The sequence below is a fragment of the Ascaphus truei genome, chromosome 1 (assembly GCF_040206685.1).
Source record: "Ascaphus truei isolate aAscTru1 chromosome 1, aAscTru1.hap1, whole genome shotgun sequence".
Classification (NCBI taxonomy): domain Eukaryota; kingdom Metazoa; phylum Chordata; class Amphibia; order Anura; family Ascaphidae; genus Ascaphus; species Ascaphus truei.
In genome coordinates, this window is record NC_134483.1 from 546,416,968 (window position 1) to 546,435,357 (window position 18,390).

The window sequence follows — 18,390 nt, forward strand, 5'->3', positions numbered from 1 at the left end:
GCGTGTCTACCAAATGGCATAAATTCATGAATTGTAATGCAGTATATATATATATACTGTGCAGTATTGTAGCCAGCAGGAATAAAATGCTTCAATCCCTGCCTGGAAAAAAACGCAATGCACTCGGGCAGAAAACAGTCACAAACCTCAATACACCCGAGTATACCCGAATTCATGGGACTAGCCGAGCTCGAATAAAGTGTGTCGCCAGTGTAGATGTAGATAAGGGATAAAAGAGAAGCATTACCCCAAGAAAGAGAGAAAGGGATTACGGCAAGAGAGAGGAGGAGCCAGGTTTAACATCACGATACCAAGATCAGGCAGAGGGTTAACACCAGGAAAAGAATAATTATGCAACCATCTTTGAAGATATTACTGCTGCGGCCAAGTTTATTCGAGCATTTGCCCGTTCTTGGCCGCAGCAGTAGCCTGGCGCGCGCCCGAGAGTGACGGGCACGCGCCGAAGCAGCGGAAGAGCTCCCTCCGATCGGGGCGCTCTCCCTACCGCTGCCGGGTCCGCCGGGTCCCCCGGAACCCCCTGCCGCTGTCCCGCGATCGCGGGACACCAGGGCTCCCTCGGGGAGCCCCTGGACGCGCGTGCAGGGGGCGCACGCTCCCGAAGACGCGTGACCGCGCGTCTATGACGCGCGGCACGCCGAGGGGCGGCCACTAGCAAGCCGGGAAATCTCCCGGCTTGCGGTACCGGCCACACTCGAATAAAGTGTGTCGGTACTGTATAACTTATTTTACATCACCGCCATTTTCATACTATTTTTGCATGTGAGTATTTATCTTCTAGAATCATCGTTTCTTTTTATGTGCTAAAACCAGAATATAGAAAAGCCAAATAACATTTTACACACAGGAAACCACTGGTTCAGGGGATGATGTCAGGTCACCTCACATGATTTCTGAAAAAAACCCATCAGAAAACCCCATTCCTTCTAATTATTGTACTATATGATATGAGTGAACAGCCCTGGCCTGGCTGGCCAGCAATCAGTCCAGGACGCAGGTTCTTGTCTTAGCCATCTTGCCTGAATAGCTTTCACACCCCTGGCAGCTAGTGTCACTTTGATCTACGGACCTGGGATTAGACTCACTGGCACCAAAGCCCAGTGGGCCATGAGCCCCCCCCCTCTGTCCCTAGGATGAAAGACCCTTCCTGGTTTAATGTATAAAGAAAAACATATTTTAAAACTCTGCTGCTTAATAAAATAGACTGTGTCTAAAGCAGCATGCATTGGCTAAGGGTTGTTCATGTAATGTGAGCTTGAGATAAAAGGTGGCACTGTGTGCTCATTTGCATGTTATTTCCCAGAATCCCTTGCTGCAGTGGAAGTGCTGTGTGCTGGGCGATAATGGTGAAAGACAGGGTTGCAGACCGGTCTAAGACATGCAAATGAATATACAGTAATATTTACAGTATATATATATATATATATATATAATTTATATGTAGGTGTAGGTACCTGCATTAATGGGTATGCCTTGATATGGCATGCAGGCTTACAAATGCTTTGGCCAAAGGGTTTAACAAAATACCCTTTTTCATGAGATTTTATTTTATCTTAGCCTAATTGGTAGGAGCGCAGGAATCGTTCTTTTTGTTTTTCAGTGAGTAAAAACACTGACTCTGGCACTGATTTTGAAGCAGGGGTACCTGGTTTAATTCCCAGTTTTGGCTCCTTGTGATCTTGGGCAAGTCATTTTATCTCCCTGTGCCTCAGGCACCAAAAAACAAAGATTATAAGCTATACGGGGCAGGGACCTGTGCCTGCAAAATGTCTCTGTAAAGCGCTTTGTAAAACTAGCAGCGCTATACAAGAACATGCTGTTATTATTCATGTTTAATGGTAGTTTGTAAAAATGGTTATAACTTCTGAGACTAAAAGTTACATACTTGATACTTTTATATAGGCCCAACCAAAGGGTTTGCTGGGAAGTGTCTGCAATGTGTGTATTTACCTGCTGTTTGTATTCATAGTTTTGTTGGTGCTTTTTAGCAGGATTCCTAGAGATGGATAAGTGCATTTTGTGCAGAGCATGAGCCATGGCATACACTGCCACGTACACATGGTAAGTGGTTCCAAATCTATGAGTATTGTACACATGAGAGCCAGTATCAGTAAGACGTTCCTTCCCGGTGCAGTTGTAGAGATGGACATTGTAAAGCCTTTCAATGAGCCTGTTCCTATTTGGATTTGATGATAAACATTTCAAATACATTGTCCACATATGTTCAAGTAACTGGTCATGTGGGCGACTTGCAGGGTTAACGTTCTCCAAGAAGTCCTTCATGGCTGGTATATTTTTCCTGGGACGTGTAAATGAAAGACTGCCATTAAATGGTGTTATGAAGCTATTACTGTACTCTAGGTAAAATGTCCAAGTAGCAGGAACAATAAGAGTCTTTTCGGTAATGGCAGCACACTCTTTTCGTACGGAATAAATACAGGGCAAGGAAACTGCGCCACAAAGTACAACAACCTGGGACGTTGAGGATTGGAGAATTGCAGTGTTTCTAGCATTAAGCACTCTTTTATTGTGGTTTTGTGGACGAGCTATCTTCAGGATGAACTCAATGCATATTCCATAATTGGTGGCCTCTTTTTCCAGCTCCTGACTCTGTGTCTCTCCACCCTCATCATCCGATGCAATAATTCCAACCCACGTCCAGCCAAAATGTCTCAGTAACTTGGAAATTGCTTTGTATTGAATCTGGTCATTTTGAAGGGTTTGGAAAAAGGATGGATAGAAAAGTTTGTTGCCAAGAAGAGGGTCTGTTGCACCATAACTGATCTAAAAAAATGAAAATGCATCTGTAAGCAGATATGCTAATAACCATCTCAACTAGTTTACCAAATAGAGCCTATACAGCTGCATGTGCTACACTTGCATGAAGGCCAAAAGACAAAAGTCTTGATCAATGTTTATCAACCGAGAGGATCAAAAGGTTGCCATGGGATTTCCCTGATCTCCCAGGGCAGGGTAGTTGTAGAAGGACTTGGCAGTGTCCTCTGTCCTAATTGGTGGCATTACCCAGCAGCAGCCAATCAGGAGAAGGTGTCAGGAGCCCGCCTGGTCTCACTAAACAGTGTCTCACTAAATGTGTAAGAGGCAAATACAGGAATGCACAAAGTACCAGGCACCGGCACAGGGGGAGCTCACTGAGATTACAAAGAACGATATACAATCGGATGACCAAGGGCGGCCAAGGTTTCAGAATAAGGAAGAGTCTCAGGAGAAGTGGACGAAATAATCTTGTTCAATGATTTATTTTTTCTATTATTTAAATGTCACTGATTGTACAATTAAATGAATGTTATGGAATCTAGATAGGAGGCCGTGCAAAGCAGAGTAAGAAAGAGGCTAAATACTACCGAGGTGATACTACAACTTGTAATAGAAACATCACCTACCTGTGAGTACCCGTATATCCTCAGTGTTTGTGCTATCGGTAAAGATGTGAGTGAGGACAGATCTCCAATAAAACCTGCCAGTTTTCCATGCTGCATGCAGGAGTAATTAGGGGCTGTCTTCCCGGGCCCCGATAATATCTGTATCACACTCTCTATAGCTTTGTTCACATCTGCACAAGAATCGTATGCATGGTATCCCAGAGTGACATTGGGCAAGATGTCAGGATTCCTGTTTATCTCATCAATGGCAAAAATAAAAGCCAGGAGATGCCTATAATTCTGAAGTAAGGGTCTGTGAGAAGGTAGGGAACAGGGTTACACCATTATTCAGATATTCAATGGTCACGTCAGCATGTTAATATATCTCTGATCCATCCAGGAATTTATAAGTCACTTTTCTGATTATGTTTAATAAACAATTAGATGTGAATATATAACTGAGCCCTATTCATAGTGTTCTGTCACCAGGATTCACTAAGTGCCAGTGCCGAGTATCGCACTGTGAGACGTGTTAATTGCCCCAGAATTGCACCACTTTTGCCTTAATACTAATGGGTAAAAGAGGCAAAGTATAAAGTGTTTGCACTGTCTGTTCCAGCAGCAAAGTGACATTAAATAGCACATTGTACGTCTCAGGTTAGTTGCATTAAATGCAGTTGCCTCTTTTTAGTCTCACCTGTGTCACACAAGGATAAGGGGGGGTAGTTACATAGAGAAAGGTTTGGTGTAATATTGTAATAATGATCCCAGTGCTGGTCAGGACGGAGCAGGCAGAAGCACCGAAGAAGGGAAGGGATACACAAAATGGATGTGCACCCTAAAAGAATTCACTTATATGCACACCAACCTAATATAAAAATTAACTTTTAATAAGTGTCTTAAAACATATATTACCAAAGTAATGTGCAATGTGGATTAAAAATGTATTAAATCTGAAATATCTGGCATCCGTGTCTTTAATTATTAAGTCGTGCTGTCCCAGATATCCACTTCGTATTAATGGGGTACTGAAGACAGAGGATGCAAGGAGTCAGGGTGTTAACCCCTCTGGAGCAACGATGAGACCCAGTGGTGATAATATATAATTTTTCACAGACAGAGCTACCTTGCTAGTTAGACCAGTGCTACGCACTGCAATAAGGGCCCTGGTGTAATGACGTGCAAGTGCCTGGATAGTGAGGTTAACCGATATAGTGTAATAATAATACAGACACTGCAACATACAACCACCAGACTCAGCAGTGCTAGGATAAGTAGAACAAAAATAGTGTGAAGGCACCTCGCATAGAGTGCAAGGAAAGCAAGCACACAAACTGTGAAATTAGATAGATAAATAAACAACTCTCTACTAGGGTCTGCAAAGTTAGAACCAGGAGACTACAGACACTGCATTAAAACAGCTTCAAGTAGGAGACTGACAACATTGCGCGTCCAACGAGCGTTTCCCTCCAGCAAAGGAGCTTCTTCAGGGACAAATTTTACTGGGAGCACAGAAGTAATACAGGAACCCACGGGCAGACACAGGGAGGTGCAGTCCTATTCAGTTTAGTATCGGAACAAAGTAATGCAGATTACAAGTCATTCTCTGGCCAGCGAATCATTTCACTGACTGGGTGTATGCAGCCAGAGGAAGAGCTGCCATTAACCTCGTCTTCCTAGCAATTTAGGTTAAATTCACCAGAATTACACATGCTAAATAATTATATATTAATCAATCAGTGCATATGTATGATACAGCCCGAGTTAAGCACAGAACATACATGTAACAATACAGTATGTCATGGGATCCCCAATTTATGGAATATGTGTTCTGCATGTTACCCCAGAATACCCATAGACAACAATGTGACCTATTTTACAATGTTAGTACTTGCAGCAATACAGGCCATATTTACTAAACCGTGCTACGGTATGACAGGTATAGCACTGTTTAGTAAATGTTGCCTAAAACTGTTAATTTATGTGCAGGGTTGTTGCTATAGGATGCGGTATGGTTATTACTATAAGATGCATACCTACTGAAACCCATGGTGTGAAACATGTAAGGATGTAATGTACAAACCCCACACACAGCGCCCTGCTAAATCCTTGGGCAGGAAAGTCCCTGGTATCCAGCACAGTGTGCAACGGGCAATTACATAACAACTGTGTATTATAAATAGGCTTATGCTAGAAATATATATCACACCTGTTTATGCATGTACAGCGCTGAGCATGAGAGCAACAACATGCCACAAACCTGCTGAAATCCTGCGTCCTCATTCACATAATATTATACACATCTTTTTTTATATAAGCATAGGAGAAATTAATGTAATTCTGCATCATTCAAGATATTAGATATGTATAAAAATTGTTGACATAACGTTTTTTTCAATACAGTTCAATATGTAAAAATACTTACAGGAAACAAAAATAGCGAGGGATATTTTTGTGGTTATGTATCATTTCTATCAATATACTGCTCACTGTGAATATTCCCCCAATAATGATGTCTCCGTCTTGAGTATATTTGGGTTGAAATAAAGATCCTCTGGGAGAGAGATGACATCCAGGTGCTGAGTCCTGAAGTCTGCATTGTGTCACCAGTAAGACACTTACAGAGAATATTACTGTGAGCCGAGGAGACCTGCTACAGGCCAGAACACACTGAATGTGCCTCATTGTAATCTTTCCTCACAGGGAAGCACAGAGTGGTGTGCGGGATGAGGTCCTGGAATAGAATCTTCCTGGGTATTGCTGCACTGGTTGAGATCGGTCTGAGCTGATTTGTGATTTGCATTTAGTGGGAAGGAAGGAGTGAGGTTTAAATAGAAAGTGAACTTGATGTGATGGACACAGAGAGAGAAGCTGTTTCTATTTTATTCCACTTATGTGACTTTGAATAATTTCTAAAATAGATTCTGTCTATCCATAACTTCTCCCAATAGAGAAGCAAAGTGATTGGTTCTGTGTCTAATACCCTAAAGCCTCTTGTTATTTTCCCTCTAGGACTCAATGCAATTAAGAACTTTGTGTAATACTATAATTTATATCTACGGTAGGAGCAAGAATAATAAAAGTTGTATAGGGTTGTAAATATGTAACAGTAGGTTGAATCCTGGTCAAACTTTGAGATCTATGGGGCTTATACAATAAGGTGTGATAGTGCTGATTTTGCAATACTGCACAAAAAGTCCCATTTAAGTCAACGCTTGACCAAATAATAGCGCAAAGTGCTCTATTGTAGCAAGTTTTGGGGTGAAAGGTAGAGCGATACAATGCAAATTGTTTAATTAGAGTCTCAAGTTCTATATACATCCCCTCAAACCTCCCTCCTAAAAACATAGGGAGAGACCCCTGTGCGCAATAAGGAGCACACCTGAGGGATATGAAAGTATATTTAAATGATTCAGATCTATTTTGCTTTGACATCCAAGGCATCTTCTCAGAAATAGAACAGGATTACAACCCACAAAAACTCCTAATAACAGCTCTAGCAGTGTGAGCTAAACTGGCTGCTCGGTAGCACCACTGTCACAGCATACTGCTTCACTGCTCACACCTGCTATTAGCATACCTCCCAGGTATCTCAGGTGTGCTGCTTTATGTGCACAAGGAACATATAACTGGCAATGGCACCCAGGAAATAGAAGTGGTCTGCTTTTAATGGATGTCAAGGAGACGGGGCTACAGGTGTGAGCAGTGAGCAGCTTAAAAGTATGCTGTGACACCGGTGCTATCCAACAGCTAGTTTTGCTCACACTGCTGGAGCTACTGCCCAGAAAAGCAGAGGTTCTGTGGGTTCTTCCAATCATGTTCTATTCCCACAATGCACCGTATCTTAGATGTCAACTCAATATAGTTCTTACAGAAATCCTTTTAGGAAGTGTGGAATATGAGTTATTTAAATATACTTTGCATATCTCATTAGCATATCTCCCACGTACCTCATGAGTGATCCTTTTTTTTTTTAAAGGACAGGTGTCTCTCCCTATGTCTTTTAGAGGGAGGTTTGAGGGGATATTTATAGAACTTGAAGCTCTAATAATAAAAGTTTTTGCTCTTTCACTCTCACTGAAGCCAGATTTCAGGGATTCGGCATTCACCGACGGATTGCAGGCTTTGAGGAATCCGTCGGGTGAATTTTCAATGATAGAAAAGAAAAACACGAATCTGCTTTTTTGAGATGAATCCGCGGAATTCCGAGGCTGGAAGGAAACGGCCAATCCGCAGTGGAATCGAATTTCGGGGAACATTTCCCCATCTCTATATATTACCCCATTAATGATAGAAATACTGCATGGGTTAGAGAGATAACGCATGCCTTTCCATTCTTTTCAATTAAACTGTGGCTTTTATTCTGTTGATTCGGTGTAGTGTAAACACGTGGCATTGCTTTAACGGGTGCATTAATGTCTTCTACATCTGTTATTGATCCAAGATGTTTACTTGTCACTGTGTTAATAGAAGGAAATCTATACAGCGGCTGACACATTTTCCATGGCCATGTTTCAGCAAAAGTAAATAAAAATAAACCAGGAAACTAAAGTGTGGCAGGGCCTTAACCCCTGTCTAAAGGGGATCCAAATACAAAGCCTGGATCTGTCTGAGGAGTCCAGCAGGGAGCTGGTTAATTGCAGCTACAGTCAATTAGCAAAACTCCACCTGTCTCATCAGTCAGGTAGAAAGCCTCCTGCATAAACTGCCGGGGATCCCTAGCACTAAGGAAGTGACGCTGAAGGAAATCCTTAGGAACCAGACCCTCTATTCACAGACATAGCGGTCCCTGGAACCCGCCAGAGGGTGCACCCTATGGACATCAACCCAGACCTGGACTGAGGGAAAGAGCCCCTGATAACATGTACCTCTTTAGACTTTTGGGCCAGGGGTTGGAAGGAGGACTAGCCTCCCAGCCCTGTAGATTGGGACTGGGAAGTTTGAGTCAGCCATTATAAAAAGATAGACCTGTTTGTTTAGTTTAGTTTATTTGTATGCTGCCTTAAAGCAGTGTTGTTTTTGGAAGCTACAGGCTGAATAAAAGCCCAGGTTTATTTTCCCCATTATGTCTCCCTGGTAATACCTCTGCATTCGTCTCCTACATGTGGTGTTTGAAGTGGGATGAGAGGTGGCCCTTGAATTTCAAATGGGCCCCGGAGACTGTCTGAAAAATGGTTGGGCTTTTGTCTGCCCACAACAGCATGAGAAAAAAAACCAAGACCTACAGAGCCAAGTGCAATAGTGACCAGAATAAAAGGGCTACACTTCCAGGCACAAAAGCTACACTGCGCTGGAGAAAACTACAACGCCACAGTCTGTCTGACTGTGGGGACCACAACAGGAAATCTCGGCCCCCATACCAAAAGCAGTATCGTAGTGATAAATGCATTACCGGGTATGTTAATAGCGCAGGGGCATGTTACACAATACAAGAAATGTATCTGTATGTTATTTCAGTGGATAACTCTAGGTTATCGCAACGTTATTCTCTGTAGTGTACAGGTGCTAGGATTAATATACCGTTAATATATGTTCATTCCTCGAGCACAGACATGCCCTTCTAACAGAGGCCCTCACACATAGTGTTCCGAGACACTACTTATCCAAAACACTCCAAGGATCCGGCGAGTCTCAGTATTATGGAGCTTATGTCCAAGCTTGGAGAGGACAGATTTAGGTCCCTTTGTGTCAGGGAATCATTCTGTGTCTCTGTGACACGGGAACATTTGCACCTCTGGGTTTGAATGAGTGTGTAGATATCAGCACTCTGGTTTAAGTAAGTCTTTACCCATTGTTGCTTTGTGCTCTAGACTCATTGTTCTTTTCATTGTGTCATCATCTTAGATGAAACATTTTTAGCCTTCATGTTTCATCTCGTCATTCCCTTTTTCATTAGTATAGCGGTATTATTTACTAATACAATTTATAGTCATTTTATTTATTTACAATTGTTATACTTTATATTCATTATATATGTTGCACAGATTACTATATTAGCTTCCAGTTATTTTCCTCAACTCACTATTCCACATCACTTTATTACTTTTTCATTTTTGTAATGTTTTTTATTTAATTTTGTTTACATGACTTTAATATATTCTGTTTATTATATTTGTCTGTCATTGTTCTCTATGTATTCTTACTCTCTGTATTGTTATCTGATTGCATTGAGGTTACCATTATAATGCTATATTATGTATTATTTTTTAGACTTTTACCCTTCTCGGTCAGTCTAACACTTTCTGTCACCTTATTGCTTGATTGTAGCAGATTACTGATTGCACCGTCTGTGTGTACTGTTGCTTAGCAACAGGGTGTATTTAAACCCATGCTACAGTTTAGCCAATCCTCCTGATGAAGTCACATACTGTAAGTGATGAAATGCGCAGGGTTACGTCCAACGACACCCTGAGCTGGCTGATACGGAGGTGAACACTCTGTGTGGTGGACACTATATGAACCTTCTGGCAATTCTTTTCCCTCAGTAGAGACCTCACAGGCTTGTTCTGTGTGTGACCCGATACCTCTGCAGACACCATTGTCACTGCTGGCAAGGAAAAAAAGCCTGAACTGTGTGGGACCTGCCTCGCTGACCTCCCCTGTGTCCATGAGCCTGTTGTCTTGTGCAGTATAGTAGAACATTTCTGCTTCATTTGTGATGGAAAGTCTGTGGAACTATATTATTTTTGATGAAATACATTTTATACAAAGTTGCGATATGGAGCTTGTGCATCTTGTTCTTTTTCAGATAAAGTTAATTTTGTTTAACGCTGCGTTAAATTGTCTAAGGGAGCTTCATGCATCTTAGTGTTAGTGTGTCGTCATTGCAGCCACATACACAGGTTACAAGTGTAACCAAACAATAGATAGCTATAATTCTACTGTATATAGAATTCAAATTAATTTACAGTACATTGTAAACATTTATACTTTAAGTATAGTATATATTTTTTATTTCCAAGTGCACACAGACTACTGATAAAGCTGTACTCGAAGAAGTCACTGTAACGGGAGACCAGGACTAACACACCAGTTATCAACTTGCCAGACAGAACTGCAGAGTTAATAAAAGTGAATTTATTGGCAAATAATGTCCACAACTGTCAGAGACATGAGATATACACTCACCCTCTGGGATAACTGGGATAACTGGGAAATACCCTGCAGGCCTAGGTGCGGGTAGCTCCGTGAGGAGATTTTCCCCGTTCTGCTCCTACTCAATGTCTACAGGAACTTGACTTCAGGCTCGGAACCGGCACTGGAACCCACTCTAACATAGACACTGGCACAAATGTCTAAGTCTCTGACTGGAATTCTAACCTGGAACTCTAAATAACAGGGACCTCCCCACCTCTTACAGTATACCCCATGGCACAACATGGATACATTTGGTGGGCTAACTGCTACATAACTTTGGTTACATAAAAAGAGTTACTGATGGAGCAGACGTTATTCGAACGGATCTCGAATCAGTTTTCATGTTGACAGCTGTATTCCATTCGGTATTTCCACGTTTGGACCACTATTCATGCCGCGTTTGCGCAATCCGGCACCGGGAAGCCACACGCGGTTGATCTGTTTAATTTAATGGTTTCTTGTTTCTTTGAATGCAATCCTTTGCATATCCGCCATGTGGCAGAATTAATGAATTATAATTTGGTTGCTATTTTTGCGTTTCCATCAGGTGGCAGAAATTAATGAATTTAATGAATTGTATTGAATTGTAATGTGCATGGTACTTTGCTACTTTGTAAGGATGCATGTGTTTAAAACAGATAGCACCCACGTCTATACTGGTACATACTTACAGTGGCCCATTGTGAATTGACCTTGATTTTTCGAAGACGTTATCAAATTAGGCGTTCTTAATAAAAAGCTTTAAATACTCAATGTGTGCCTTTTTTTTACATTCTTTCCCCGCACAATTGCTGAGTGGACATTATGGCTACACAACAGACGTATAAAAAACCTGACTGTAGTTATGCATTTTTAATATATTCTGCAATAAATGCTGCAGCAGATAAGATGGCGACTATATCTGAAATATATGAATATTTAATTTTGAACTACGATTTTTACAAGTTTTCACCAGACGTTCATGGGTGGAAGTGTGCGATAAGAAAAACCTTAAGTAACGATCAGTATTTTTTCTGCATTGCCCCTCCTGCCGGAGAGATTTGCAGGTATTGGGTGTCATGCCAGAATTTCACAGTATGTTTGATCATGGCAATTTCAAAAGAAGAAAAGTCAGTTTTAATCCACATAAGAATCATCAATCCCAATCCAGCAATGTGCCGGCAAGAGCACCAGTCCTGGCCGGTACGACCATCACTGATAAGCTGGTGAACGCCAATCCTTTGTACCTGTCCCCACCAGATTATCTGGAAAATTTCCAGCCTGAGCATGATTTCGCGTACAGGTACCAGCAAGCTTGCATGTACCAGTACCAAAATGATTTCCAGCTTCATCAGCTGTCAACTACAAGTGTTCCAGGCCAGCTGTCACCTGTCAACTATAATGCAGACTTGAGGAGTCACAGTGAGTCATCACCACCCGTTTGTCAAGTTTATAATGAAGGTAAATATACAGTACAGTAATGTACTACACTGTATTACACTACACTTTACTGTACATGACAGTATTACTGTAAGTTTGGAGCTGCAGTTCAAGCTGCCGTGTGTCAAAACAAAATTATTTTTTAAACAATACTGTACATACTTTACAGTACTGTAAAGTACTGTATGTGCATCAATACTGTACTGTATGTGAGTTGAGGGGATGTTTCTCTGTTGAGTACACTTTGAAGAATGATTTGATTGGCTGTCGAAGTACGTGACGCTGCTGCAGCGTAAAAATGTAGGGAGAGGGTGGGGCTGAAGAGTCAGAGCCAATCAGAAGTTTTTTTCTCCTCCTACAGACACTGATGTAGGATATTGCTTGAACGGCTGCTTTAATTCCCAAGGACGCGACTTGACGCATGCGCAATATCGGCAATAATAACATATTTATTTGTTTTTCCCCCGAAAAGAAACTTTGACATCAAGCGGAAAAAGACAAAAGAAGGGATTTGGATTGAACTCTAATATCACTTTTTTTAAAGTTTGCTTGCGCATTGTTTGCCAAATAGGCAAACATTTTGTGACAGTGCCATTTTTATTGATAGAACAATTGTGAGCTTTATAGAACACCTTATACTGTACAGTATGCTGATTTTTTTAATATTCAAATCTTTTTTAACATTGTACAGTACTGTCATCACAGCTTTTCTTATAAACACCAAAAATAAAATTGTACAGCAGCTCAACTCTGATAACCGCGGGCAGATGCAGTTTTTTTTTTCCGGAATATGTTCCGGTATTTTAGCGCTCGTAATATTAGCATTTTATTAGCGCTGTCTGCAGTACTGCAATACCGTCTAAAAAATCAGGGGGGCGTTCGCGAACTTTTGTCTTCAAAGTCTTAAGCAGTTCAACCTACGTCAGTACACAGTCTGTGTGTGCGCACGCAGTAATTGTAAATTTGTATATTTATACATGCATGTGCAGTGCTGTACAGTGGCGGCCGCCTTTAGTCTCCTGCGGCCGCAACCGCAGGTTTTTTTAAAAAGGTGGGCAGATGCAGCGTTTTTTCCTCCTGTTTCGGCGCCGTGGGCGCTTTCAATGTTAAGCGCCATTAGTGCTGAACGGGAAGTGCGGCTGACGCGTGGCCAAGTAAGTTCGAAACGGAAAACATCCCCGAATTTTTACGGGGATGTTAGAGGTTTAAGGGGGCTGTGACAGTATGTCTCATTTGAACATTGTTGAAAAGCATGGGCGTGTACTGTAACAGTATCACATTTCGGCATCTACAGCGCTCTCCCCTCGCTCGCCCCCACACACACACAGGCTAATTTACTGCACTGCAGTATTTCAACTTCTTATCTTATCTACAGTACAGTACACCTCTCCCACACCATTCCTTTGAATGTGTGTCTTTCTGGTTTCAATCACATTCCTGCTTGCAAGCTGATGATTATTGCGCATGCGTCTATAACTTCACCACTACTTGCTTGCGAAGTTCAAGAATGAGTAACCAAAAAAATATATATATTTTTTTTCTCTGCATTTTTTATTTTTATTTTCTCAACAAGCCTGCCTAAACCATCTTGATATTACGATATTCAATCTGTGGTGTAGCTATTGACTGTGACACTGTGCGTTTGACTGCACATGGTTGATTTGTGTGGTTTTTATGTATTTGGGGGTGTGGTGATCAAATTATTATGATGACCTGCCTATTGAAAATATGTCATGTCTTTGAACTACAATACAGCTAATCCTTCATGCAGCTTTAGCCCCCTCCCCCCCTATCGTAAAAAATTAAAACCTACAATTAAAAAAAAAAAACATTATATACAAATTCTGTACAAGGGCTCGCTCAAGGATTACAACCTCTTATCGACACCTCTCCAGAACCATTCCATTTCTAAAGCTTGTCATTGTGCTTTTCAACCTCTCTCACACCATTCGTTAATTTTCCTATTGTTGGCTTTCCCTGATGTTAATCTGATTATGTAACCAATTATTAAAAAGGTAACCAATTATTAAAACTGTATGTCTTCTTGAAGAGTCCCCCCCACACACATTCACAGTGAATTTAAAATTCAAAGAAATAAAATCTTAATGTAATTAAATATGTATTTTATATTATCAGGAAAGATTTTGTGTAGTTCATTGAGAGAGGGGAGGTTTTGTGTAAATCATGATTGCAGTTTAGATACACTTAATTTACACACTAAGGGTAAAAGGGGACGATAGACAGCACTCTGATGGTGTTAAATATATGCAATTGCAGGGTGCACGGAACAAAAGGGGACCCTTATTCCCCTGTATAGTACTAACAAATCTACGTAAGTACCAGCACTCACTGTCTAATAGCTAAATGATGAAAACAGTTGTAATGCAGAATAAACATTTAATAATAAAATGAACCAGAAATAAATCAAATGTGTTTGCAGAAACCAGTATCACAAATGGGCATGTCACAAAGTGAGGGGTGGGGGGGGGAAAGAAGGAAAAGGGGAAAAAACATGAAACATAAGGAATATACACAAAAAAAACAGAGAACGGAAAGTATGCTAGGGGGGGCGACGTTTCGAGGGACTACCTCTTCATCTGGCCCATTCCCCCTGGTCCAAAAGGACCAAGAGGTACTTCCCTAAGCCTCCCTTCCCCTATATCTGGTCAAATCAGACACCCCTGAAAATAGCTAGTAAACATACTGCACCGACACACTTTATTCGAGCAAATACCCGGTATGTACCTGGCAGATACCTGGAATGCGCCGCTCCTCACCTCTGACAAGCCCCGTTGCATTTGCCTTCCCAGCCTGGGTTCATGCCTGGCTGACGGGCGGCTGATCTGTTAAATGATAATGATTAGGATTTAATAGGCTGCAATGCTTCGCGTGTCTACCAGATGGCATAAATTCATGAATTGTAATGCAGTATATATATATACTGTGCAGTATTGCAGCCAGCAGAAATAAAATGCTTCAATCCCTGCTTGGAAAATACCTCAATGCACTCGGGCAGAAAACAGTCACAAACCTCAATACACCCGGGTATACCCGAATTCGTGGGACTAGCCAAGCTCGAATAAAGTGTGTCGCCAGTGTATAGTGTAAGCTAAATACAGCTAAACAGCTAATAGCAGGGCAGCAAGAATCCACTAATGGTACAGTTAAAGCTGAACACAGCTTGCAAGAAAGCAGCTTGCAAATGAGCACCAAGAGTCCACACAGTCAGTGAAAGGTTAATTAGAAAAATAAATGAAGTGGTAAAACCCTCAGTGGCTCTGCTCCTTCAGCTGCTCGTATGGAGTGCTGAGGGATGAGATAGCAATCTCAGCTGCTATATGTAGTAGCTCTGGCCGCTGCTCAATGACATCACGTGATTCTCCTCTTGCAGGCTAGCATCTGTCAACGTGGCAGTTCAGAACTGAGCATGCGTCAGCTGTTCTTCCCCTCTGGTCGTGAAGGGACATCACTGCGCATGTGCAAGTAATCCCGATCAGTCTCTGACTCCAGTAGAAAGCAGTCTCATAGTGATGCAGGAGAGAGTGAAGGCAGCACTCCTGGTGGTCAGCACAGCAGCTCCACCTTGTGGTGCTTGATGCTCTCGCAGTCACTTGTAGGAAAAACATAAACAGGGATGTAGAGCACAGTGAGATTAGTACTGATTCAATACTTGGAGTCAATATATGACCCTGTCTAGATGAAAGGTACCAGATAACCCCCTTCACTAAGAGACCCAGTGAAATGGATCAAATCAATGTAATATAAAGATCTGAATAAACCTTAATTGATAAACCATAGGAAAAAAGAATGAATAAGTTACTGAAAGAGAAGAGATCAGAGACTTACCCACAGTTAAGGGACTGGACAGAGGTAGGTAGAAATGACTAAGGTGTCTGGATGGATCACTCACAAGCCAAAATCCAGACGACACCAAACCCACACTCCATGATCTATAGAGCAATTAGACCCGTTGTGTGCTGTCGGTCCAGGTCTGGTGGGGAGGATGTCATGCGGAACCTAAGCGGCTAAATCGGAGGGACACTAAAGGTACTACACGGTGTGTAATGATCCATACCGTTCAGAAATAACAACTAAGGTCCATTTCTTTATTAATGCCTCTTGGGCTTACCGTATCTAGGCGCCTTATCCATTGTGTTTCTCTCTGTAATAGCATCCTCTGTAGGTCACCTCCGCGCCACTTTCTCCCCACACTATCAATGACATGGTACCTCAGCTGGCTGGCATTATGCCCTGCTTGTGTGAAGTGATGGGCAACTGGTGCGTCAGGATCACCCCTGCGGATGGCTGCTTTGTGCTGTCGAATCCTATCCTTCACCTGTTGCGTCGTCTCACTCACATAACCAAGTCCACACGGGCATTTAATGAGATATACTACGTTTTTAGACATACATGTGTAGAAATCCTTAATCTGGTACATCTGTCCAGTATGGGGATGTCGAAAAGTGAGACCCTCTTGCATACTATTGCATTGACTACAGTTCAAACATCTATAGCAGCCCAACTTAGGGGTGCCCAGGAAAGTCTGTCGCCTCTCAGTACCCCCAATGTCCGCTCTCACAAGTCTATCTCTGATATTTCTACCCCTTTTATAGGAAAACAGGGGTTTGAATGTGAAGGCTTAAGATAGGAAATAATCATTTTGTAATAAAGGCCAATGCCTAAGTATGATGTTTTTAATTCTACCTGATTGAGTGTTGAAGGTAGTCACGAAAGGTATTGAAAATTGTTTCCCTTCTCTTAAGAGGTTCTCCCTAGGGATGGCCTCTGCCTTATCACGTTGTGTCTTCAATAATGATTTAGGGTACCCTCTTTTCCTAAATGTATCCTGCATTATGTCTAGGGTATCCTTAACACCATCAGGGGTACTGATGATTCTTTTAGTCCTTAGAAATTGACTGTATGGTAGACCACGTGTCGTACCATGGGGGTGAAAACTGCTATAATGCAATAGATTGTTTCTGTCCGTAGGTTTGGTGAACATATTGGATTCCAGTCTATTGTTCACAACCGAGATGGTCGTATCCAAAAAGTTAACAGAGATGTCACTAAACTGACATGTGAACCCGATAGTGTCTCTTGCCTTGTTGATGTCAGAGATAAATGACAACAGTGATCCCACATCCCCTAGCCATATCAGGAACACATCGTCGATGTAGCGCACCCACATATGCCCATGGTTGATGAACCCTGGATGAGGATAAATAAATTCTTCCTCAAATCTTGCCATAAAGATATTAGCATATGTGGGTGCGACATTCGACCCCATGGCCGTCCCTTGCACCTGGATGTAGAAGGTATCCTCAAAGAGAAAATAATTCTCCTTGAGGATAATCCCTAGAAGATCTAAAATCAGCATGCGTTCCCTCGGTGTATATAAGCCTCCAGAGGCCAACGTCTCCTTTACAGCTGTAATCCCTGCATCATGTGGAATAGAAGTGTACAGGCTATTGACGTCAAGGGTAGCCAGTAGAACACTAGTAGTGAATGGTGGGATTAGAGCTATCTTGTTCAAAAAATGTGATGTATCTTGAATAAAAGACCTGGCGTTATCCACAAACGGTCTCAGTAATTTGTCCAAGAAAATTGCACAGGGCTGAAAGATTGAGTCTGTACCGGCTACTATGGGTCTGCCAGGGGGGGATACTAGGCTCTTGTGTATCTTTGGTAATATATAAAATACCGGGGTAATAGGATCTTTTTTCATAATGAAGTCCTTTTGTTTTTTAGTGATTACTCAGCCCTCATAGTCATAGGCCATCTCTACAACCTCTGAAATCCTCCTAGTAACATCAAAGAGCGGATTATGACCCTATAATGCGCAATTGAAGGTGTTAAACAAAGGCCTTTCGTTTGTACCCACAAACCCCCTTGATATCTTTGAGCTTGATGTTGACCTGGCTCGCTTCTACAGGAACCTCCGCCTTAAGGGGTTCTTTTTGAAGCACCCCTGTTCTTCTTCACCTTCAGATAATGATGTTACAGTTGACTCTCCTTTTCACCTTCTCACAGATGGATGTAAAGTTAAGGGTAAATTTAATCCCCCACCTACCAATCACACGATAGAGACATACATCTCCTTGGTACAGAAGGATATAGACACTCTTAAAACAAATAAGAGAGGGCCCAAGAATACTAATTTTTCTAAGAAAGAAAAGGCCATTATCACGGAGTTAGAGTCTGATTCAGATATTATTATCAAACCAGCTGACAAAGGAGGGGCAATAGTGATAATGAATCGGTCAGATTATAGGAAAGAAATATTGAGACAATTAGAGGATACGAGTAATTATAGGGTCATTGATCATAATCCGCTCTTTGATGTTACTAGGAGGATTTCAGAGGTTGTAGAGATGGCCTATGAGGGCTGCGTAATCACTAAAAAACAAAAGGACTTCATTATGAAAAAAGATCC

The 18,390-nt window shown here is 41.8% G+C and overlaps 1 protein-coding gene across 1 annotated transcript in view; it reads right to left on the bottom strand.

The window, feature by feature from the left end:
- The window catches only part of LOC142465409 (vomeronasal type-2 receptor 26-like), a 41,858-nt gene extending 24,524 nt beyond the window's left edge, over positions 1–17,334 (bottom strand). Inside the window, exons 1-6 of the mRNA XM_075569402.1 lie at positions 16,899–17,334; positions 16,187–16,349; positions 5,888–5,994; positions 5,485–5,545; positions 3,423–3,714; positions 1,969–2,802 (exon numbers count right to left, since the gene is read on the bottom strand). Coding sequence (XP_075425517.1) covers positions 1,969–2,802; positions 3,423–3,714; positions 5,485–5,545; positions 5,888–5,994; positions 16,187–16,349; positions 16,899–17,334 — 1,893 coding nt within the window. The remainder of the gene's footprint in view (positions 1–1,968; positions 2,803–3,422; positions 3,715–5,484; positions 5,546–5,887; positions 5,995–16,186; positions 16,350–16,898) is intronic.
- Between the last annotated feature and the right edge of the window lie 1,056 nt (positions 17,335–18,390).